The 25,924-nt window shown below is 44.2% G+C and overlaps 1 protein-coding gene across 2 annotated transcripts in view; it reads right to left on the reverse strand.

The window, feature by feature from the left end:
* Nucleotides 1-3,457: 3,457 nt before the first annotated feature.
* Nucleotides 3,458-25,924, reverse strand: part of fam174c (family with sequence similarity 174 member C) — a 36,616-nt gene continuing 14,149 nt past the window's right edge. Inside the window, exons 2-3 of one of the 2 annotated variants that reach the window (XM_055658970.1) lie at nucleotides 22,906-23,028; nucleotides 3,458-6,006 (exon numbers count right to left, since the gene is read on the reverse strand). In XM_055658970.1, coding sequence (XP_055514945.1) covers nucleotides 6,003-6,006; nucleotides 22,906-23,028 — 127 coding nt within the window. In that variant the 3' untranslated portion in view covers nucleotides 3,458-6,002. Of the gene's footprint in view, nucleotides 6,007-22,901; nucleotides 23,029-25,924 lie in introns of those variants that run through there. The other variant, XM_055658971.1, reaches the window with a different exon arrangement.

Here is a 25,924-nt window from a genome sequence, read left to right on the forward strand (position 1 = left end):
TTTAGAGATACAGCGCGGAAACAGTCCCGTCAGCCCATCAAGTGCACATCGACCATAGGCGATCCCTGCACATTAACACTACCCTACACATACTAGGGACAATTTTACATTTTATACCAAGCTGATTAACCTACGAACCTGCACGTCTTTGGATTGTGGGAGGAAACCGAAGATCTCGGAGAAAACCCACACGTGGTCACGGGGAGAACGTACAAACTCTGTACAGACAAGCACCTGCAGTCAGGATCGTACTCGTGTCTGACGCTCTATGGCAGTAGCTCTAATGCTACGCCACAGTGCTGCTTATACTAGAGAGGTTGCGCAGATTAGGACTTTATTCCTTGGAGCGCAGGAGGAAGAGGGGTGACCCTATGGAGTTGAAAGAGATCATGAGAGGAATAGATAGGGTAAATGCACAGTCTTTTACCCAATGTAGGGGAATCAAGAACCAGAGGACATAGGTTTATTCATTACTGTTATTAATTAGGGAGATTGATTTTGAGTACAACCTAGATAGATATAACTGTTCTGCACGTGCTGCATTTTTCTAGAATATTTACCGTGCGAGAAGTCGCTGTATATTTCCTTTGCGATTTACTTTATTTTTTTGAGCAGATAGTCTTAACATGGAAGACTGCAATCCCAGTCATACAACCTGCCTCACCTCCCTTTCACTGGCTGACATGGCAATAATTTAGTTTAGTGATACAGCATGAAGCCGGCCCTTCGGCCCACCAAGTCCGCACCAATCAATGGTCACCCGTAAACTAGTTCTATCCCGCGTAGTGGGGGCAATTTACAACAGCCAATTCAACTACAACCCTGCACTTCTATGGAGTGTGGGAGGAAACTGATGCACCCGGAGAAAACCCACGCAGTCACATGGAGAGCGTACAAACTTAATAAATACAGCACCCGTAGTCAGGATCGAACCCGGGTCTCTGGCGCTGGAAGGCAGCAACTCTACCGCTGCGCCACCCCTAATGTGGAATGTGGAAGAGTTCTGTAACAGCCAAGAAAAAAAAGGCATCTTAAAAATCACAAAGAGAAAAGATAAAGTGCTGGAGCAACTCAGCGGGAGGGGCGGCATCCCTGGAGAACATGGACAGGTGATGTTTTGGGTCAGGACCCTCCTTCAGTGATTGAAGGGTGGGGGGGGGGGGGGGGGGGGGGGGTGTGTGGTGGGAAGGTAAGAAAGCTAGACTAGAGGCACAACTAAGGGTGACAGGTAATCGGTGAACTCAGGTGAGGGGAGTTTGATTGGCAAATGGTTGGACTAATGCCCAATTTAGAAGGTCCCCCAACCCAAAACGTCACCCATCCATGTTCTCCAGAGATACCTGCTCAGTTATTCCAGCACTTTGTCTTATCTTTTGTGGAGCAGCATCTGCAGTTCCTTGTTTCTACATCTTAAAAGTCACCTCATTTTTCAAAATGCCTTGACTTTAAAGCATTCGGATAGATGTAACGCCTCAGGTTTGTCTTCAGGCTGCACAGTATCTTGCGGAACCAATACATTGAGCTTAAGTTGCCCAAATCAAATGAATATAAAAATATTAAAATAAATCAAATGAATATAAAATTTGCACTGTGGGGCAAGGGGACAAATCTAACCCTAATTAGGCACTGGCATTATATAGCAACCTGAAAGGCCTCGGATTCCAGATGACGGAGAAATACTGCCCAGTCTGTTGCAATGTGGGTGCTATCCACAGTGGGCAGGTTTGCATTGGAACTTGGTCGAACTTGTTGTAGGGTGCAAATGTGAGCATTTTGTTTAGTCCCTCATATCCATCCTGGATGTGCTCAATGTCAGAACAAGGACGAGTTCCATGCTTCGGCACAGATTCTGATGAAGATGAGGCAACATATACCAGTGCACCAGCAACATCTCTGGAGAAAAGGAACAGGTGACGTCTCGGGTCACAACCCTTCTTTGAACACTTCTTCTGAAGGGTTCCAACCCGCTGTGTTGCTCCAGTACTTTGTCTCTCTTCGGTATAAACCAGCATCTGCAGTTCCTTCCTGCAGCAGTGCATTAGGGCAAATATTATGCAGCTTTGGTCCTTTCTTCCAAAAGTATCATTAATTATTCCGCCCCCCCCCCCCACCCCTTCACTATTGTTTCTTTCAGCACTTTTGTTGACTTTGATTACTTCATACATTGTGGAGTGAAGCAATGCTTCAGCAATGCATTCACCAGGCTAAGGGCAGCACAGTGGTGCAGTGGTAGAGTTGCTGCCTTTCTGCGCCAGAGACCCCAGGTGCGATCCAGACTATGGGTGCCGTCTGTAGAGTTTATCCTTCCTTCCTGTGATTGTGTGGGTTTTCTCCGGGTGCTCCGGTTTCCTCCCACATCCCAAAGACGTGCAGGTTTGTAGGCTAATTGTCCCCAGTGTGTCGGATAGAACTACTGTACAGGTGATCGTCGGTTGGCGTGGTTGAAGGGCCCGTTTCCACGCTGTATCTCGAAAACAAACACTTTCTATGAAACACAGCACATCACACCCCCCCGTCAATTGTTTCTGCCGAAGACACTTTGTTTTAAAAAAGGGGAAATGTGGTTTAATTTCTTCTCAAGTTCCCTAATGCAAAAGCAATTCAAGCCACAAATCTAAAATTAAGTTACATTAGAAGCGCATTTTAGCCGCTGCTTATGAAGTGCAGTGAAAGCTGCATTTTGGTAATGTACTCCAAGGACATGTTATGTAATTCCAACATTGTACCTCCAATAAATAGATTAATTTAACAATAGAATTAGTGTCAAAGTCACGAGTTTCTTTATTTCCAACGTAAGAGATGTCACTAGTGGAAGCGACATAATATGCCAGTCTGTGCAATAGAAATGGCAAACAGGCATAGTGGAGGAGGCAGATACAATAGTGGTGTTTAAGAGGCTTTATATAGGCACATGGAGGGGTATTAATCATTGCAGGTGAAGGAGATTAGTTTATCTTGCATCATGTTTGGCACAGACTTTGTGGGCTAAAGGGCCTGTTCCTGTGCTGTACTTTTCCATGTGTCAGGGTTTAGTTTAATTTGGAGATATAGCAGAAAAACATGCCCGCGCCGACCAGCGATGCCCACACACTAACACTATCCTACACACACTAGGGGCAATTTACTTTTTTTTTTAAACTAAAGCAATGAATCGACAAACCTGCACCTCTTTGTAATGTGGGAGGAAATCAGAGCACCCGGAGAAAACCCAAGCAGGTCACGGGGAGAACGTGCAAACTCCGTACAGACGCACCTGTGGCCAGGATCAAACCTGGGTCTCTGGCGCTGTAAGGCAGCAACTCTACCGCTGCTCCACCGTGCCACCTGTGAACAAATTATCTTGTACTACCAGCCCCTCACTCAACCCTCCTCCTTCCCATCCGCAAACTCCAGAACTACCTTATTTGAGGTCGCTGGTACCTGTCACAATAGACCCTCATTACACCACTCCCCAGCCAGAGTTGAAGCAAACATTTTATTTTGGCACAATACATTGAATAACAAATCTTAATTACTTTACCTCTCATCTGGTACACGGCTTTAACATCCAATTTCAGGAAATAGAGCCACTCGTCCAGGAGAGTCCCATCGGCAGCAGTTGGTCATACGTCAGAGGGAACCAGCTATTTCTCTGGGGCTGTAATCTCTGAGCCTCTCTAACTGCATCTATTAATCCTACTTGTTAAGAATGATTATGTTGCCAAGAGCATCAAACATATTTTAAAAGGTTAAAAACACCTTTGCAATGAACTACCAAGTAAAAAAAAAAAAATCTATAGTGCTCAACTGCAATTTCTTTCATGTTATTTAGAAGGGATGTAAGAAGATATGTTTGCACTTTGGTCGTGATGCCTCGTTGGTCCAAACTGAAAGTGGTGGCACATGGAATGAGCTTCCAGAGGAGGTCATTGAGGCAGGTACAATAACAACATTTAAATAAATAAAAGGGAGTACCTTTAGGAAGGAGATGAGGGGGAATTTCTTTAGATAGGAGGGTGGTGAATCTGTGGAATTCATTGCCACAGAAGGCTGTGGAGGCCAAGTCAATGGATATTTTTAAGGCAGAGTTTGATAAGATTCTTGATTAGTCCAGGTGTCAGGGGTTATGGGGAGAAGGCAGGAGAATGGGGTTAGGAGGTAGAGATAGATCAGCCATGATTAAATGGCGCAGTAAACTTGATGGGCCAAATGGCCTAATTCTGCTCCTATCACTTGTGACCTTATGAAAACACATTTGGACAGGTACGTGGACAGGAAAGAATAATGGCCAAATGCAGGCAAAGCTTAGATGAGGCATCTTGGTCGGCCCAGACGAGTTGAGCCAAAGGACCCGTTTCCATGTTGTATGACAACTATGACAAACCTCAAAGTCATGTTGTAAAAGCACAGCTGAGTCCACATTAAACAGGATTTCAGTTAATTGAAGATTGTAAATCATGGCGACATTTGTAAAATGCAAACCAGCAGCAAACTGATGCATCGCCTTCTTGTAACCAGTCAGTTCCTCAAATGTGTGTAGGAAATGTGTAGGAAGAAGCTGCAGATGCTGGTTTAAACCGTAGACACAAAATGCTGGAGTAACTCAGCAGGACAGGGCACCATCTCTGGAGGGAAGGAATGAGTGACATATCGTTCATTTATTTTAGTTTTTCAGAGATACAGCGCGGAATCAGGCCCTTCGCCTCACTGAGTCCAGACCGACCAGCGATCCCTGCACATTAACATTATTCTACATGCTCTAGGGACAATTTACATTTATACCAAGCCAATTAACCTACAGACCTGTACGTCTTTGGAGTGTGGGAGGAAACCGAAGACCGCCGAGAAAACCCATGCGGTCACAGGGAGAACGTTTAAACTCCATATAGTCAGGATCAAACCCGGGTCTCAGGCGCAGCAAGCTCTGTAAGGCGGCAACTCTACCACTGCGCCGCCGTGTTCTATATCTCTCTACATCACTGTCTATAATCTCTCGTTTCCCTTTCCCGACTAGTCTGAAGAAGGGTCTCGACCCACAACATAATCCATTCCTTCTCTCCAGAGATGCTGCCTGTCACGCTGAGTTTATCCAGCATTGTGTGTCTATGTGCGTAGGTCATATTTGTTTTTACCTGGGACTTGAGAGTTGCTCCTGATTGCAACAATTCCGATTTCCTACTAGTCTCGCTGCAAATGAGACATTTTTACCTGTTCTTCCCCCATTGCTTTCCCATCAAAGATAACTTTTTGGTGCATTAGAATCATGAGTGCAACAGATTAAGAAATATTTTATAATAAACAGCAACCAATGATAACCAATGGATTGCATCCTTTAGTCTGAGCAGTACATGGCAATCCCATGTTTAAAAATTAATTGTACCACAAGGTTTGACAGGCTTTCTGAAAAGCTACCTTTAATTTAATGGGGACAAAGAGAATACTGCCATGTTTGAAATGTAATACCAACCTCTTCCTGGGAGGGCCATGGTTATTTAACTTTGCTCTGTATTTAAGATGGATGAAACTAAAGATGCCACAGGAGGCAAAGATTTACGTGTTTTCTTCAAAGAGTATCTGTTCTCTGCCAATCACTAAATATTTATACACCAGTCTCCATGTTGCGTAAACATGTGGCTCTCCGCAGTGAACGGCTTAAGAGCGATCATTCCAGTCGGTGAAACGTTGATGCAAATATTTCATGACAGAAAACCAAATGTGTTTTAAGGTTTGCAAATCCCACTTGCTGCAAAGTAGAACTTTAAGAAAAACAATTAACGCAGACATTTCTTCAATTCATCTTTCTGAACGATCGATATAAAGCGATACAGAAACTTCAATGCCAGCATAAAACCTCCGCCCAAAACTGTCTCCTTCAAGGTAGAGCGTCTGGCTGTGCCTGAATTGTTACCTGTCCCACACAAAACCATACAAATATTTTCAGTCACTGGTTGGTAATCAGTGGGTGACAGGGAGCTTCTTAAAATGGCATAACAGGAAACGTCACATTTTCTGCTTGTCCCTTGTTATCTGGAAACAAAAAAAAAAAAGTATAATTAATATCACAAATTGAAACTGCAAAATGACAAATTTAAAGTGCTTGCAACATGCCCAACACAACTAGGTTCAGAAACAAACACTTGGGACATTAAGAAAGGGCCAAGGGTGGTGAATCTGTGGAATTCATTGCTACTGACGGCAGGGAGGCCATGTCATTGGGTAGAGATTATCATTTTAAAGCAGAGATTGACAGGTTCAATTTTTAAAAAAGGTTACGGGAAGACAGGAGAATGGGGTTGAGAGGGAATTAACGGCCAAAATGGTACAGCAGCCAAGGGTGGTGAGGAGTATGCTGGCCCTGGTATGATCATGGCTGATCATCCAACTCATATCCCGTACTGCCTTCTCTCCACGATCCCCTTAGCAGGGAGGCCCTCTTAAATGTAGCATTGGCCTCAACTACCCTCTGTAGAGATTCCAGAGATCACCACTTCTGCGTGAAAAAAGTTCAGATCATCTGACAGGTTTTATCCTTAAGCTGTGACCCCTGTAAAGGCTTCAAAGGTTTCCGGGAAGAATTTTGTAAGTTTCTATAAGATCCCCTCTCAATCTTCTAAATTCTAGAGAGGGAAACCAAGTCTATCCAACGGCTTCATAAGACAATCCTGAATCCCAGGAATCAGTCTGGTGAACCGTCTCTGCACTCCCTCTATGAAATATACAGATTGGAGACCAAAACTGTACGCAATTCAGGTGTGGTCCACCAAGACCCTGTACACTGCAGTACCGACCAATATGCACCATTTGCTACACTAGTCCCATTCAATGCTTTCTACCACCATGCATTTGACCCATTATATCCCTACTAAACCGCTGTCCAATCGGCCACCATTTAGATAATAGTCATGCCACCAAAATGGATAACCTCACATTATCCACATTATACTGCACAAAACATTTGTTTTTTATACATTGTGATAGGGCCTTCAGCCCAACTCCCATACTATGCACCATATACACTAGTCCCACCTCTGGGATTGACCCATCCCAAACCTGTCCTATGCATGACCCGATACTTTTTATAATGTGATAGACCCTCAACTACCTATCCGGCATCTCTGGGATGTTCCAATGTTGACAGATACTAATGATAGACCCAAAATACTGGAGTAACTCAGTGAGAAAAGATATAGGTGACGTTTTCAGGTCGGAACCTTTTGTCAGATTTCTTCAGTAGGGTCTCGACCTGAAAATGGGGTAGATCATTTAGAACGGAGATGAGGAAAAACCTTTTCACCCACGGAGTTGTATATCTGTGGAATTCTCCGCCTCAGAGGTCAGTGCAGGCCGATTCGGGGAATGGGGCACAGATTGTGGATGATCAGCCATGATCACAGGGAATGGCGGTGCTGTTTCGAAGGGCCTACTCCTGCACCTACTGTCTATTGTCTATTGACAAGCCACCTATTACTTTTCTCCAGAGATGCTGCCTGACCAGCTAAGATACTCCTGCATTTTGTGTCTGTCTATTGGAGTAATAGGCTTGTGTTAATGATGAAGTGAAGGACCCTTCATCAGACTCCGACAGATCAAATCTGGTTGGACCATAACCATTCCATAACAAGCTAGGTACTCAAAGCCCAAGCTAAAATATTTAGTGTTTGTTTTCTTTCTGAGAGTAAAAAGGCAGAACAATCGGCCCAGCTTCAAAAACACTTACAAATCAATGATTTGCTTGGTCATTTTTGAACTGAAGAGTCATTTGTACCCCAAGGGTCTGGAGTCAGACACATGCCAGGCAAGTGAAGACTGAAAGTTTTCCTTCCTTCAAAAAGGATCTTAAGAGAACTAGGTTGTTTCTGCATAGAAACAAAGAACTGCACATGCTATGATGCTTAAGAGTCGATCATACGAGTTGAGTGTAGTTTATTGTCACGTGTACAGTGACAATACAGAGGCTTTTGTTGCATGCTAACTAGTCAGCGGAAAGAATGATTACAATCGAGTTATCCACGGTGTACAGACACATGACAAAGAAAATGTGAATAACATTTAGTACAAGATTAAGTCCAGTCAAGTCGATAGGTGCAGGAGTAGCCAACACTGAGCCTTTCGAGCCAACACTGCCATTCAATGTGATCATGGCTGATCATCCACAATCAGTACCCTGTTCCTGTCTTCTCCCTATATCCCATGACTTTGCTATCTTTAAGAGCCATATCTAGCTCTCCCTTGAAAGTATCCAGAGAACTGGCCTCCACAGAACTCCTCTGTGTGAAAAAGCGTTTCCTCATCTCCGTTCTAAATGGCTTACCCCTTATTCTTAAACAGTGGCCCCTGGTTCTGGACTTCCCCAACATCGGGAACGTTTCCTGCCTCTAGTCGGATCAAAGATAGACCGAGGGTCTGCAATGGTGTAGGTAGTTGCTCAGCACTGCTCTCTAGTTGTTGGTAGGATGATTCAGTTGCCTGATAACAACTGGGAAGAAACTGTCCCCAAATCTGGAGGTGTGCATTTTCACACTTCTATACCTTTTGCCCAATGGGAGAGGGGAGAAGAGGGAGTGGCCAGGGTGCGACTTGATTATCCTGCTGGCCTTGCCGAGGCAGTATGAGGTGTAAATGGAGTCAATGGAAGGGAGGCTGGTTTGTGTGATGGTCTGGGCAGCGTCAGTGCTTGGGTTTGGAGTCGGCACATGCCAGGAAGAAGATTTCCTTATTTCAAAAAAGGGATCTTACGCGAACCAAAGATATACAAAAGTGCTAGAGTAACTCAGCGGGTCAGGCAGCATCTCCGGAGAAAAAGGATGGGTAACATTTCGGGTGGGGACCCTTTTCCAGACTGAAAGTAGGGAGTGGGGGTGCGGGTGAAGACCAGGAGGCGACAAAAAGTACTCCGGCACTTTGTGTCTACCTTCGGTATAATCCAACATCTGCAGTTCTTTGTCCCGATGCCTGAAGGGAACCGGGTTGTTTTGATGACAAAACCAGTAATTTCACCACCTCCACAATTAATACACGCTTCTCGAACCTCATGAATGAACTATTTAAATTCCAGTAATGATAATGTAGCATCGTGGTAAGGTTACTGGGCTTGTATCCAGCTGCCTGGACTATTTATCAGGAGACTTTATTTCGAGTCACACCATAAGCAGCTAGTAATTCAAGTAATCAATTCTAAACAAAACAAAAACAGCACCCGTATTTGGGCTGCTGCAAGCATCAATCTGGATTACAACTGTTTATCAAAGAACTTTCACCATCCTCGTGTGGTCTGGACTACAAGTGAGACTCCAGAACCACTTAATTGCCTCCTCAGCCGAGCAGCAAGATGCGTGGATAACAAATGCCAGCAGCATCTGTATTCAAGAGTGTTTTTAATCATATGTCCCAAACAGAACAATGAACTTCTTACTTGCAGCAGCACAACAGAATATGTAAACATAGTTCTCTATAAACAATATAATAAACAAAAAAGTTTGGTATACATATAATATCGTTGTTGGCTTCAATTTGTTTTTTGTACCTTCTTTCCTCCAGTTTCCCTCTCCCCTGACTCCCAGTCTAAAGGGGACCTGAAATGTCACTTATTCCATTTCTCCAGAGATGCTGTCCAACACGCTTATATTACACACACACATAAAGATATGTAATGAATATGCAATGAAATATAAAATATCTTTATATGTTCATATACACACACACAAAAATACATACAAATATTCTGACTAACTTTATATAATATCTATATCTATCTCCACATAAAACAAACAAAAATAGTGCAAAAAAAAAAAAAACTAGTCTTTGTAGTTCAGAGCTTATTTGGAGGTTACAGTGTTTAATAGCCTGAAGGTGCATGGGAGAAGCTGTTCCTGAGCCTTAACGTTAGTTTTCAGGCTCCTATACCTTTGTTCCAATGGCAGGAGTGAAATGAGAGCATGGCCAGGGTGGTGTGAGTCTCTGATGATTGTTGGCTGTCTTTTTGAGGCAGTGACCCCTGGTAGATCCCTTCGATGGTGGGGAGGTCAGAACACGTGATGGACTGGGCAGTGTTCTATAGAGGAAACTCTTCGTTCTAGGTTAAGGTAACCGAGCTACTGTCCCTGGATGGCGAGAGGACTTTAAACCATGTTAAAAACTGCAATCAATACTGCTGGGACTGCAGCAGTAGCAAATGCTTGCTGGGTTCTGTTGCAGTTAGCTAGGAAAACCAAGCTGGTGGATGCAGTCACCAGAGTAAACTATCCCAGGTGGGAGAACAGACAGGTTTTCCTCCCAGAGGAAGGAATCCCAGTGGGGTACAGGGATGAAAAGAAATGTTTTCTGACTTTAGGATACCGAGCTTTGTGGGGTAGTGGAGTGGGAGACTACTTTGATTAACAGCCTTCCTTTAACTGTGGTTCATAGACCTTCCCATTATTTATATAGTACTTAGAGCTTGTAAATCAGCTTAAAAGTACGCCAAAACGTCATCAGTGTTCTTCAAGGCATCTGAAAAAATGTCCAATTTATTGTCACAGTGTACCAGAGACACGAAATGCATTTTTAGCATCTCCCTTGAAAGGGAGACACAGGGCGTCGCGGTGTGCCCGCGCCTGCCGCCGTAAGGATACTGCCTGACCTGCTGAGTTATTTCAGCACTCTGTCTTTTTTTTTTTAAAAACACACATAGTTAGGGGAGTCAGAGTCATGCAGCGTGGAAACAAGACTTTCAGCCCAACTTGCCCAAGCCGACCAACATGTCCCATCTACACTAGTCCCACCTGCCTGCGTATTCCTCCAAACCTGTCCTAACCTCCAAACCTGTCTAACTGTTTCTTAAACGTTGCAATAGTCTCTGCCTCAACTACCGCCTCGGGCAGCTTGTTCTATACACCTTTGTGTGAACAAGTTATCCCCTCAGATTCCCATTAAATCTTTTCCCCTTCACCTTAAACCTATGCCTTCTGGTTCTCGATTCCCCTGCACTGGGCAAGAGATAATGTGCATCTACCCAATGTATTTTTTCATGATTTTATATACTCGTTCCTGGTGTTTTGAGGCAGAGAATGTCAGGATTGCTAGTTATAGTGGGTGTTCACCATGCTTTATCACATGTGCAAAACTTGGAGTGAAATTCTTGGAGTCGCCAGATTTGGCGACACTTGCGGACCTGTCCATGCGCTAGATCTGATGAAGCAGTGCCCGATCCAGGCGAGACGGGATCGTTCAGCGTACGGACGATGCACTTCTCGACTGGCCACCTTTGTGCTCCGGGGCCGGCCTTAGGGGCACGGGAAGCAAGAACCCGGTTGACTCCCCTACCGACCTTGCTCCTCGCAACCGTCGTCACTGGCTCCCTCTTAATAATAATAAATATATTTTATTGTCATTGCACATAAGCGCAACAAGATTTGGTATGCAGCTTCCAACCGATGTCATAACATAAATAACTAATAAAATTTGGATTTAGATATTGATATCCCGAGAACATGGATTGTAATAGAACAGTGAAACAGTCAAAACAGTTCAACAGACTAAAGTGCATATGTGTCTTCAGTACTCTGGTCTTCGCAGAGACAAACTCAGGCTCAGCGACATCCCCTCTATAGGCCACGGCCCGCCGGGTCTTCCTGGTCAGTGGAGGTTGGGGATCATCAGGTTATTTGTGGGACAGTGCCCAAGAAGCTATCATTGCAGGGGCCTTCAATACATTGATATTATTGTAACAACATTTCTACTGAGCCGTTTCACTGGAGAGGGGGCAGCTTAATGGAGACATCCATTGCTTAGATGATGATCTAATCTAACAAAGCCAGATTGGGGTAGAGGGATTTATATTGGCAATAGATCCAATGTTAGTTTCACTGTCAAAACAGGGAGCTGGCTGTGGGATGGACACATTACAAGTATCTTTGATACGAGTACTCGACCCATTTTCTGTCATTGAAGTGGCCAGGATGTCAGGACATCGCCCTCTGGAGCTAAAGTCCTCCATCACATCAGTCGGTTCCAGGATCAAGATATATGTAAAGATGACCAGGTCCTGTGGCAAGTGGAACCAAAATATGCACGAGTCATATATTTGTCTTAAAGAGAGTGGCTGAGACACTATACTACTCATTCTTGACAGCAATGCTCATCCCATGAAGGCTACGAGTCCTCTTCCAGAAGATGATGCGCCCATCCCCATGTTCTTTAACCTGGCCATCGCCTGTCAACATCTTACACAGATGGCAATTTCCACATGGAAACATCCGAGCACCTACGCCATGATAGCTGAAGCGGTAGAGTTGCTGCTTTACAGCGCCAGGGACTCTGGTTCCATCCTGACAATGGGTGCTGTCTGTAAAGAGTACGTACGGTCTCCCTGTAACCGCGTGGGTTTCCTCCCTCATTCTAATTTGCTTATGTGCAAATCTTTTCCAGTGGGGCAGTTGTTCCTGTGGAAGTAGCCTAATCCGTGTGCACCTGGCAGAAATAGGTCCAGATCCTGTGGCATATGAAACCAAGATAAGCAGAGAGCAGGATGAATCGATTTCTGCTCACTCGCAGAAATGTCACACGGTTGCAATAAGGAATTGTGTTTATACACCTGGGAAGCAGTAAGTTGCTTGGACAACATAAAGGGAGCATCATCTGCATTTACTTTATGAAATACATTGTCACCAATCCATGCTCGCCAGAGATGCTGCCTGACCCACCGAGGTACTCCAGTATGTGTCTTTTTTTGTAAACTAGCATCTGCAGTTCCTTGTGTCTGCTTAATTTTGATGTTTAGCCCCATTATTATAGAGTAAATTACAGCAGCCAATTTACACAGTACAAATTCTTACACACCATTTCAAGAAGTTTTAACACTGACTAGAGGAGTAAATAATGCAACGGTACTGGGAAGATGCCAATGCCTTTTGAAGAGAGCCACAAGATCTCTCATGCTCACCCGCAAAGACAGACTTATAGCCCTGTCCCACAGTACGAGTTCATTCCAAGAGCTCTCCCGAGTTTAAAAAAAATCAAACTCGTGGTAAGCACGGAGAATGAACATAGCGGGTACGTCGGAGCTTGGGGGCGTTATTTAGCGGCTCGTAACGCTAACGGCAGGTACTCGGGAATACTGGCTAACGGTAAGTACGGGAAGACTCGTGAAGATTTTTCAACGTGTTGAAAAATGGCCACAAGAGCCCTGAGTACCGACGAGTGGCCATTACCGTAAATCTCAGAGTTCGAATCAAGTTCAAGTTCAAGTTCAAGTGTTCAAGTGAGTTTGTCATGTGTCCCTGATAGGACAATGAAATTCTTGCTCTGCTTCAGCACACAGTAGGCATTTACTACAAAACAGATCAATGTGTCCATATACCATAATATAAATATATACACACATGAATAAATAAAATGATAAAGAGCAAATAACAGATGATTGGTTATTAATAATCAAAGTTTTGTCCGAGCCAGGTTTAATAGCCTGATGACTGTGGGGAAGTAGCTATTCCTGAACCTGGTTGTTGCAGTCTTCAGGCTCCTGTACCTTCTACCTGAAGGCAGCAGGGAGATGAGTGTGTGGCCAGGATGGTGTGGGTCTTTGATGATACTGCCAGCCTTTTTGAGGCAGCGACTGCGATAAATCCCCTCGATGGAAGGGAGGTCAGAGCAGATGATGGATTGGGCAGTGTTTACTACTTTTTGTAGTCTTTTCCTCTCCAGGGCGCTCAAGTTGCCGTACCAAGCCATGATGCAACCGGTCAGCATGCTCTCTACTGTGCATCTGTAGAAGTTAGAGAGAGTCCTACTTGACAAACCGATTTTCCGTAGTCTTCTCAGGATGTAGAGGCGCTGATAAGCTTTCTTGATGATTGCATTAGTGTTCTCGGACCAGGAAAGATCTTCAGAGATGTGCACGCCCAAGAATTTGAAGCTCTTGACCCTTTCAACCATCGACCCGTTGATATAAACAGGGCTGTGGGTCCCCATCCTACTCCTTCCAAAGTCCACAATCAGTTCCTTGGTTTTGCTGGTGTTGAGGGCCAGGTTATTGTGCTGGCACCATATGGACAGTCGCTCGATCTCTCTTCTATACGCCGACTCATCCCCATCAGTGATACGTCCCACAACAGTGGTGTCGTCAGCGAACTTGATGATGGAGTTCGCACTGTGACCGGCTACGCAGTCATGAGTATAGAGGGAGTACAGCAGGGGGCTGAGCACGCAGCCTTGAGGTGCTCCCGTGCTGATTGTTATCGAGGCAGACACATTTCCACCAATACAAACAGACTGTGGTCTGTGAATGAGGAACTCAAGTATCCAATTGCAGAGGGATGCGAATCAGGGCAAACTCGGGAGAGCTCTTGGAATGATCTCGTACTGTGGGACAGGGCTTTAAGTTAAACAAGTCGCCCAAAATGTAACACTTCTTGCAGCGGTAGAGTTGCTGCCTCACAGCACCAGAGCCCCGGGTTCAATCCCGGCTACGGGTGCTCCCTGTGACCTGCGTGGGTTTTCTCTGGGATCTCTGGTTTCTTCTCACACTCCAAAGACATACAGGTTTGTAGGCCGATTGGCTTGGTATGATTGTAAATGGTGTGTAGGATATTGTACGCCCGTGGGGATCGCTGGTCGGCACGGACTCAGTGGGCCGAAGGGCCTGTATCTCTAAATTAAACTAAGCAGCAAGCTGCATTTAAATATCAACTTTTAAACAAAATGTTGAACCCCCAGAAGGAGGGCTAGAATTGACGGCCACATGATTCCATGGCTTGAAAGTTACCAATGAACCAAAGCACCGAAGTAAACAGCAAATACAGCCAAGAAACAACACGGTTAAGTCTAAGCATTTGCTAAGAATTCCCTACGAAAACCTTCTGAAACCAATCAATAATATGCAAAAGAAGAAATGCAAGAATTTGCTGCAAGGATCTTTAAACAGAAACATCTCTCGCTGAAGAACATTAATTGGAATTCACATTCAGTACATGTTGCTGTATGCTGCCATTCACAAACAGGCTTGTGCGACTTCAAATCTCAGAGGCAGGAGCAGTGGGAAATAATGTTTTCTAAAGTCGGGCTTGCGATTTTCACAAAAGGAAATATTTCACACCAACTAAACACTAATTAGAATTCTGAGTGACTGAAATCCCCAATAATCAATTTAATGAGATTTTGTGTGTTACCAGCTGAGTGGCAGAAAAGGAAATGGTGCAGTTTCCAGGGAAAATAGCAAAGAGTTTAATGCCCATAGTATTATTGTGCAAAATAATGTGACAGCATGGAAAATATACAGTTGCATTCAGAAAGTATTCAGACCCCTTCACTTTTTCCACATTTTGTTTTGTTACGGCCTTATTTTAAAATGGATTAAATTCTTTTTTTTTTATCATCAATCTACACACTATACCCCAAAATAAAGCGAAAACAGGCGTTCGGAAATTTTTGCGAAGTAATAAAAAAAATAACTAAAATATCACATTTAAATAAGTATTCAGACCCTTTACTCAGTACTTTGTTGAGGCACCTTCGGCAGCGATTACAGCCTCAAGTCTTCTTGGGTATGACGCTACAAGCTTGGCACATCTGTATTTGGGTAATGTCTCCCATTCTTCCCTGCAGATCCTCTCAAGCTCTGTCAGGTTGGTTGGGGTACGTCGATGCACAGCTATTTTCAGGTCCGTCCAGAGATGTTCGATTGGTTCAAGTCCAGGCTCAGGCTGGGCCACTCAAGGACATTCACAGACTTGGCATGAAGCCTCTCCTGCATTGTCTTGGTCGTGTGCTTAGGGTCATTGTTCTGTTGGAAGGTGAACCTCCGCCCTAGTCTGAGGTCCTGAACGTTCTGGAGCAGGTTTTCATCAACAATCTCTCTGTACTTTGCTCCGTTCATCTTTCCCTCGATCCTGACTGGTCTCCCAGTTCCTGCCTCTGAAAAACATCCCCACAGCATGATGCTGCCACCACCATGCTTCACCATAGGTATGGTATTGGCCAGGTGATGAGCGGTGCCAGGTTTCCTCCAGACGTGACGCTCGGCATTCAGGCCAAACAGTTCAATCTTGGTTTCATCAGACCAAAGAATCTTGTTTCTCATGATTTGAGAGTCCTTTAGATGCCTTTTGGCAAACTCCAAGCAGGCTGTCATGTGCCTTTTACTGAGGAGTGGCTTCTGTCTGGCCACTCTACCATAAAGGCCTGATTGGTGGGGTGCTGCAGACATAGTTGTCCTTCTGGAAGGTTTTTCCATCTCCACAGAAGAACTCTGGAGCTCTGTCAGAGTGACCATCGGGTTCTTGATCACCTCCCTGACCAAGGCCCTTTTCCCCCGATTGTTCAGTTTGGCTGGGCGGCCAGCTCTATGAAGAGTACTGGTGTTTCCAAAGTTCTTCCATTTAAGAATGACGGAGGCCATTGTGCTCTTTGGGACCTGCAATGCTGCAAAAATTGTTTTATACCCTTCTCCAGATCTGTGTCTCGACTCAATCCTGTCTCGGAGGTCTACGGACAATTTTGCTCAATTTTGAGTGTTATAGCAAATGATCTGAATACTTAAGTAAATGCGATATTTCAGTTATTTCTTTTTAATTACTTTGCAAAAATTTCTAAACACTTTACGCTTCTTCATTCTGGGGTATTGTTTGTAAATTTATGGTAAAACAAATTAATTTAATCCATTTTAAAATAAGGCTGTAACGTAACAAAATGTGGAAAAAGTGAAGGGGTCCCGATTACTTTCTGAATGCACTGTACGCAGCAAGTTGTTGAATTGGTCTCAATTCCCTATCCAGAGTATTAATTACAAAACATAAGAGTTGGAGTAACTCAGCAAGTCAGGCAGCACCTGTGGAGGGAATAGATAGGAGATGTTTCGAGTCATGACCCTTCTTCGGGCTGATTGTAGTAGTTCATAAGTTATAGGAGCAGAATTAGGCCATTCGGCCCATCGTGTCTACGCCGCCATTCATCATGGCCGATCTGTCATTTCCTCTCAACCCCATTCTCCTGCCTCCTCCCCATAACCTCTTGCACCAGTAGTAGGGGGGAAGAAAGCTGTAAAGGAGGATTGGGGTGGACAAAGCATGGCGGGTGATAGGTAGATACAAGCGAGATGGGTTTTTGATTGCCAACTGCGATAAATGACACAGGCGCTATCCACTCCCTCTGCAGCATACTGTCTACTTATACTGCCCGTTGAGTTCCTCCAGCACTTTGTGTTTTGCTCAAGATCCCAACGTCTGCAATTCCTTGCATCCCTAGGCTTTCCCCAATTATGGGTGAAAAAGATGGAGGATTACCATCCATGTTTCTTATTTACAGTAAAATCACAGACCTGTATGGGAAAAATCTTCGCTTTACAGGAAAAGGAACAGTGCTGGAGTAGCTCAGCGGGTCGGGCAGCCATATTCTTGAGGACATGAATACGTGATGTTTTGGGTTGGGACCCCTCGGATTGATTGGAGAGAAGGGGGGGGGGGGGACCTGGAAGAGAGGAGGGGCAGGACAGATCAGCAGGTAATCGGTGAATACAATCGAGACGGATTTTTGATAGTCAGATGGTTAAACAAAGGCCAGAGATTTTTTTTTTTTAAAACAGAAGGTACGGGACAAAAAGATTGAAGAGTTGCAAATTGTTGGGCTGGAGGAAGCAATATATGTAGAGGAGAAAAATAGTGCGTGTCCAGGTGGGGCATAGAGGGGGGGAGGGGAGTGTGGAAGAAATGGGAGGGGATGTTTGTGTTATTAGAGGTGTCTGAAATTGGAGATTTCAATGTTCATACCGCTGGGGTGTAAGCTACCCAAGATGATACAAGATGTTTTTCCTCCAGGTTGCATGTGGCCTCACTCTGCAACAGAGGAGGCCCAGGACAGAAAGGTCAGTGTGGGAAAGGGAGGGAGAGTTAAAATGGTGAGCAACCATGTGATTCAGTAGGCCATAGTAGACTGAGTGTTCGACGAAACGGTTACGGAGTTTACATTTGGTCTTGCCAATGTACAATCTTGGTCCAGCTTTACAGGGTTCAGAATAAAAGGACGCACCTTTATGAGGGAGATGAGGAATTTATTTCGTCAGAGGGTGGTGAATCTGTGGATTTCATTGCCACAGAAGGCTGTAGAGGTCAAGTCAATGGATATTTTTAAGGCAGCTATTGATAGTTTTTTGATAAGGGTGTCAGGGGTTATATATGGTGTTGAGAGGGAAAACAAATCAGCCATGATAGAATGGGAGTAGACGATGGCTTGAATGGCCTAATTCTGATCCTATCGCTCATGAAATGTGTGGATAATTGCTTATTTGTTTACAATTAAAAGATGACTAAATAATAGGATTTAGGGGGGGGGGGGGGGGGGGGGGGGGGGGGGGGGGGGGGGGGGTAACACTATCCAACCATAGGCAGAACCTTGGGGGGGGGGGGGGGGGGGGGGGGGGGGGGGGTACAGGGGGTGTGGGGGGGGGCGGTAGAGTTGGTGCCTTACAGCGACGGAGACCCGGGTTTGATCCTGACAACTGTGCTGTCTGTACAGAGTTTGTACATTTGGCCCCGTGACAACGTGGATTTTCTCAGATCTTCAGTTTCCTCCCACAACCCAAAGTCGTGCAGGTTTGCAGGTAAATTGGCTTGGAATAAATATAAATCCCTAGTGTGTAGTAGTGTTAATGCACGGGGATCGCTGGTTGGTGCGGACTCGGTGGGCCGAAGGGCCTGTTTCCGCACTGTATCTCTAAACTAAACTAAACTGTGCAACCCCTCCCCTCACAGTTTTCCGTTCCTCCTACATTTTCTGGACATTTAGAAACACACTCCATTAATCTCTGGTTCCTCTTCTACCGCTAAGTACAAGCATCTTGGAGGGGGTTACATCGTGAAAAGCAGCACTCAGTTCAAACATGCACAAACTGAACATACATTTTACACAGGTGTCAATTTGAGTGTGTTCTTTCTAAAATACAGCTTATAAATTAAGTTTTGGTATTAAACAAGCGCGGTGTTTCAATATTCCGTAGATCAAACTCGCACGAAAAGTGAAGTGCCTGAACTCGTTCATCAAACCTTTAGTCCAGGCTTCCATTTTTTTTTTTAAATACGAGATTCTGCTTAATTAGATTTATTCCTCTCCCAATCACACAACAATCTTCAGACAAACAAACATGGATATTTACGAAAGGGATACAGCGGAGGAATTGGGAAAGGAATTTTGTTAACGAGAATCATAGAATAAGGTGGGTTGGAAGAGTGAAGGACAAACACCCATGAAACTCACAGCAAAGCAGCAGAGCGTGTCCAGAAGAATTTGCAAAGGCTGTAAAGTCAACAAGATTGTGAGGCTGTGTAGTTAACGCTCCTGCAAAGATTGAAAGAAAGCAGGAGAAAAGAAAAAGAGTTTCATCTGTTATAGCAGACCAAATATTTGAATGCAAAGCTGAGCACCTACACCATTTCTCAATGATTAGAGTCAGAGTCATACAGCATGGAAATAGGCCAACTTTCCCACACTGACCAACATGTCCTATCTATTACACTAGCCCAACCTGCCTGCATTTGGCACCTACCCCTCGAAAACCTGTCCTATCCATGCACCTATCCAATTGTTTCTTAAACTATGCAATAGTCCTCTGCCTCGACTACCTCCTCTGGCATCTCATTCCATACAGCCATTATCCTTTGTGAAAAAATTACACCTCAGATACCTATTAAAACCTTTCCCCCCTCACCTTAAACCTGTGTCTTCTGGTTCTTGATTCCGCTACTCTGGGCAAGAAGCTGCGTGTCTACCCAATCTATTCCACTTATGATTTTATACACCTTTTTCAAATCGTCCGTTATCCTCCTGCTCTCTGAGGAATAGAGTCCCAGCTTAAACCTCTCCCTAGAGCTCAGACTCTTGAGTCCTGGCAACATCCTCGTAAATCTTCTCTGTACCTTTTCCAACTTGATAGCGTTGTATGACAAAACCAAAATATACAAAACAGCTTGGTTTCCATTTCAGCCATTGAATATCAGCAAGCTGAATCTGGTTAGTCTTTAAAATTTCAGATGCATTGTGAATCACTCTCTATTCTTTCCAAACAACAGATGACTTCAGTATATCCCATGGTCTCTTTAACCATGAAATCCAGGGCAGATTGCAATGGGTCAATGACTCGTAGGTCTGGACTAATCTCTCGATTCATTTTACAAGGTCCCCATGGATGGGTTGTCATGATTCTTGTCTAGATGCCAAGTATAATGAAATGAAAAACGTACACTTCCCCCATCATTTTGCAAAATGAATCAAAATGTAACTTCCCAAAGTAATCTTATCAGGTCAGTACTCACATCAGGCTGGCATGGTGATGAAATCCCCAACCATGAACCCAGCAAAACATACCGATCACCGCCAACGACAAAATAACTAGGCAGGTAACTAGCCAGATTTTAAATAAAAGTCAATACTCTACACATTATATAAATAGAGTGTTGGTGGCAGCTTTTAGAAACATAGAAAAAATAGGTGCAGGTGTATGGCATTCGGCCCTTCGAACCAGCACCGCCAATCAATATGATCATGGCTGATCATTTAAAATCAGTACCCCGTTCCTGCTTTTTCCCCCATATCCCTCGATTCCTTTGGCCCCAAGTGCTAAATTCAACTCTTACTAGAAAACATCACGCAAATTGGCCTCCACTGCCTTCTGTGGCAGAGAATTCCACAGATTCACAACTCCTTGGGTGAAGAGGTTTTTCCTCATCTCAGTCCTAAATGGCCTACCCCTTATTCTTAAACTGTGATCCCTGGTTGTGGACTCCCCCAACATCAGGAATAAATTTCCTGCATCTAGCCTGTACATTCCTTTAAGAATTTTATATGTTTCTATAAGATCCCGTCTCATCCTTCTAAATTCCAGTGAATACAAACCTACTCGACCCATTCTTTCACCATATGTCAGCCCCGCCATCCCGGGAATTAACCTGGTGAATTCCCTCAAAAGCAATAATGTCCTTCCTCCAATTAGGAGGATTTTAGTTTGAAGATCACTACTTTTCCCGTTTAAATCTTATCTTCCAAAATATCAATGTTATATTTATAAATTTATGATTTTTTTTAAGACTTTAGTTTAGTTTAGAGGTACAGCATGGAACCAGGTCCTGCAGCCCACTGAGTCTACTCTGACCATCGATCACCCATTCATACTAGTTCCATGTCTGCACACTAGGGGCAATTTTATTGTGGACAATTAACATGCAAACCTGCATGTCTCTGGGATGTGGGAGGAAACCCAGGCGGTCACAGGGAAAATGTGCAGATTCCACAACGACAGCACCTGAGGTCAGGATCGAACCCAGGTCTTTGGTGCTGTGATGCAGCTGATCCAGCAGCTGCGCTACTATTCTGGTCTAATAACTTAATACATTTCTTTACAATATGATCAATCATGACCGGTCGATTACCATCCATCTTAACACGTTCCACCTGTTGATGAGCCTCTCTGTAAAGTTAAACTTCACAGCCTTTCCTTGCAGCATTTCTTGAAAACCCTGAACCTGCCATTTTACTTTTCTCCTTCCCTAGTCATCCTACCAGTTCCACTGTTTGCATCCTTGTACCTACCTGTTATCACACCTTCATAAATTCATGTTCTAGGAGTAGAATTAGGCCATTCATCCCATCAAGCCTTCTCCGCCATCAATCATGGCTGATCTATCTTTACGTCCCAGCCCCATTCTCCTGCCTAACCCCCGACACCCGTGCTAATCTCAACTGTCTCTCGGCTTTAAAAATCTATTGACTTGGCCTTCACAGACTTTTGTGGGAATTAATTCCACTCTGACTAAAGAAATTCCTCCTCATCTTTCTAAAAGTACATCCTTTTATTCTGAGGCTATAGCCTCTGGCCTTAGACTCTCCCACTAGTAGAAACATCCTCTCCACATTCACTCTGCCAAGCCTTTCTCTATTTGATAAGTTTCAATGAGCTCCCCTCCCTCATCCTTCTAAACTCCAGCGAGTACAGGTCCAGAGCCTTCAAACGCTCATCATGTGTTAACCCAATCATTGCCAAGGTCATTCTCATAAACCTCCTCTGGACCATTCCAACATCAGTGCATCCTTCCTCAGATATGGGGCCCAAAACTGCTCACAATACTCCAAATGCGGTCTGACCAGTGCCTTATAAAGCCTCAGCATTACACTACTGTTTCTGTATTCTAACCCTCTCAAAATGAATGCTAGCTTGGATTTGCCTTCCTTATTACCAATTCAACATTTTTGGGAATACTGCACCAGCGCTCCCATCTACTTTCCGTCTGAAAAAGGGTTCCGACCTGAAACGTTACCAATTCTTTTTCTCCAAAGATGCTGCCTGACCCACTGAATTACTCCCGCATTTTGTGTCTCTCTTCGGTATAAACCAGCAAGTGCAGTTCCTTCCTACACCTCACTTTTCTGCCTCGGCAGATCTGCAAAACTTGTTCTGGGCTTAACTTATTTAAATTTACCAGTGACTCTGTAAATGTAATGCATACAAAGGACAAAATATGCTAAGAAATTGGAACTCACATTGGATTCACTGCTCGCTCCCCTCAGCTTTGTAGCCATAAGAAACGGAAGTAGTTGTAATGAAGCAAGCATAACATATTGAGAACTCTGCCATTCTTAAGTGCAAGAGTCAATTTTAAAAGACTAATTTGCTCAAATAATAAGCAGTTGCCTCTATCCACCTCCTTTAAATTTGTTTCATATATTCAGCATTAGAGGTGCTTGGAAATGGGGAGAGTGTACAGTAAATAAAATATAGCCACACAATAAAATGTGAAAAATGGACACATGGGAGTAACTGGAGTAACTCAGCAGGACAGGCAACATCTCCAGAGAGAAGGGTTTCATGTCAAGACCCTTCCCAATGAACTCCCCTGAGCACAACAGCTCATAAGCAAAGTAATGAAGCTCAGAAGGGTGGGGACTGGATGCACAAACCACAATCATCACCTCCTCAAGCTCTTTGCTTCAAATAAAGTAGTGTCATCGTCATCTGTGTCCATCGGAGCCATCTCCACATGGTCATCGAAGGAGGAAAGCAGCCCATACTTCTTCCTTTGCCTTTTCTTCAACCTAAGAAACAAAACGTCATATTTTAAATTCAATGAATGATACAATACTTTATTGCATACAACCCGACATATCATACAGCAGACCTCACCCAGGCAGTCCAGTCACCATGTTTCTGCCCCCAACAGTCCAACAGAACTTATCTGAAGGAACTGCAGATGCTAGTTTACAAACAAATTGCTGGGGTAACTCAGAGGGTCAGGCAGCATCTCTGGATAACATGGATAGGCGATGATTCAGGTTATGATTCTTCTCCAGACTGGAAAAGTAATCTATCCATGTTCTAAAGGGATGCTGCCTGACCCGCTGAGTTACTCCAGCACTTTGTGTCTTTTTTTCAGGAATCAACATGTTGGTTCTGTTTCTCAGTTTCAATGAAGGGTTCCGGAAATGAAACATATCTTTCTAAAGATGCTCAGCATTTACTGTTTTAGTTGATATTGGACAAGATGGTTTACGAAAAACAAATCGCCTTTTTTTTCAGATGATTATTAAACATAGAAACATAGAAAATAGGTGCACGAGTAGGCCATTCGGACCTTACAGCCAGCACCGCCATTCAGTATAATCATGGCAGATCATCCAAAATCAGTACTCTGTTCCTGCTTTCTCCCCATATCCCTTGAATCCTTTAGCCCCAAGAGCTATATCTAACTCTCTTGAAAACACCAGTGAACAGGTCCTCCATTGCCTTCTGTGGCAGAGAATTCCACAGATTCACAACTCTCTGGGTGACCCCTGGTTCTGGACTCCCCCAACATCAGGAACATTTTTCCTGCATCTAGCCTGTCCAATCCTTTAAGAATTTTACATGTTTCTATAAGATTCCCTCTCATCCTTCTAAATTGCAGTGAATATAAGCCCGTTCGACCCATTCTTTCATCATACGTTAGCCCAGCCATCCCGGGAATAGAAGGAGAAGTGTAGCGGGAAACTGTCAGGTTCTTATATAATGGAGTGTTTTATTTTAAAAAAAACCAATAAGGGGCAAACTATCATCCAAATTTCGAGAGATACTTATATGACAGTTTTGAAATGCTTGCAAGGTCTTCAAGTTTGAAGACTCCCAGATGTGCGTTTTTAAAAATGTGAATTCTTGATAGGTCTTTGCCTCTGTTGATTGCACATGCTTCAGTGCTGGGTTCTGCATGGATTTCTGCACCCATGGAACCAATTTTCATTACCAACACTGAGAAATCCAGGAGTTCTACAGATTCACCATTGAAAGGCTACAGTCAGATTGCAATACAAGTTTGGCTGGGAACAGCTCTGTCCAAGACTGCAAGTATGATGATCAGCGGCACAATGCCCCTGGTCTCCGACACTACTCCCACAATGCCCCTGGTCACCGACACAACTCCCACAATGCCCCTGGTCTCCGACACTACTCCCACAATGCCCCTGGTCTCCGACACTACTCCCACAATGCCCCTGGTCCCCGACACTACTCCCACAATGCCCCTGGTCACCGACACTACTCCCACAATGCCCCTGGTCCCCGACACTACTCCCACAATGCCCCTGGTCACCGACACTACTCCCACAATGCCCCTGGTCTTCGACACTACTCCCACAATGCCCCTGGTCTTCGACACTACTCCCACAATGCCCCTGGTCCCCGACACTACTCCCACAATGCCCCGGTCACCGACACAACTCCCACAATGCCCCGGTCACTGACACTACTCCAATGTGATGTATGGCTTGGACTATCAAGTGCAGATACATGAAACCCCATAATAGATGTTCCAATTCTACAGATGCACCGCAGAAAGCATTTTATCAGACTGCATCACAGCATGGTTTGGACACAGCTCCATCCAAGACGGCAATAAATTGTAGTGTTGTGGACATAGCCCAGATCATCACGCAAACAAACCTCCCTTCCATTGACTCCATCTAGATGGGTACAAAATCATGAGAGGAATAGATTGGGTAAACACACAGTGTCGTGCCCAGAGAAGGGGAATAGAGAACCAGAGGACATAGGTTTACAGTGAGGCGGGAAAAGATTTAATAGGAACCAGGACGGTAACACACGCCGGTGGGACCAGTGAAGAAGGGTCATCTTGGTTACTATGGGCAAATATGGCCGAAGGGCCTGTTTCCACACCGCAAGACTATGAGATTGCCTGGTTCAGCAATTTAAACAGTGATTACAGTAGTGATGTACAGTAATTTTAAGTAATTCTCATGCAACTGGCATCACATTCCTGATGGATATCTGATGGCAACTATTGCAACATTTAAAAATAACATTTTGGCATGTACATGGATAGGTTCAGAGGGATAGGGGCCAAATGCAGGCAGGTGGGACTAGTGTGGATGGGGCATGTTGGTCAGTGATGACTATGCGACCATCTTTTGATTTTAAAAAGCATGTAAGTGGCTGTACACATGGTCAATGTAGACAGATATTTTAAAAAGGTAGACTGCCACAGACTGTTTCCAAGTAACAGCTGGCAATGACATGCATGACCAGTAATATTATGCAACCTCCGTTGCCCTGCAAGAGCAGAGCCAGCAGGCTTGGCAATGGATCCAGTAACCTGCACAACATCCATTTTATTAAACACAATGCTAATGGTGCAGACTACAGGTTAAAACACTGATGTTAAACAGGATATTTAAGTGCTCTAATTGCCTCATTAGGGGCTTCAACACCTTGGGTTACTTAAGCAAAATAGGCTCTTAATTCATTTATAAACGTTTTTCTACGATGCTGTATAACGAATGGAACAGAAATCCATTGTTAGACATTAGACAAAGCAAATTAAAAATCCAGTTCTGCTCAATTACCTAAAGAGTAACAACGTTAAAGGGATGAAATGTGTAGGAAGGAACTGCAGTTGCTGGATTAAACCGAAGATAGACATAAAAAGCTGGAGTAACTCAGTGG

Source organism: Leucoraja erinacea, chromosome 29 (genome assembly GCF_028641065.1).
Source record: "Leucoraja erinacea ecotype New England chromosome 29, Leri_hhj_1, whole genome shotgun sequence".
NCBI classification, from domain to species: Eukaryota; Metazoa; Chordata; class Chondrichthyes; order Rajiformes; family Rajidae; genus Leucoraja; species Leucoraja erinaceus.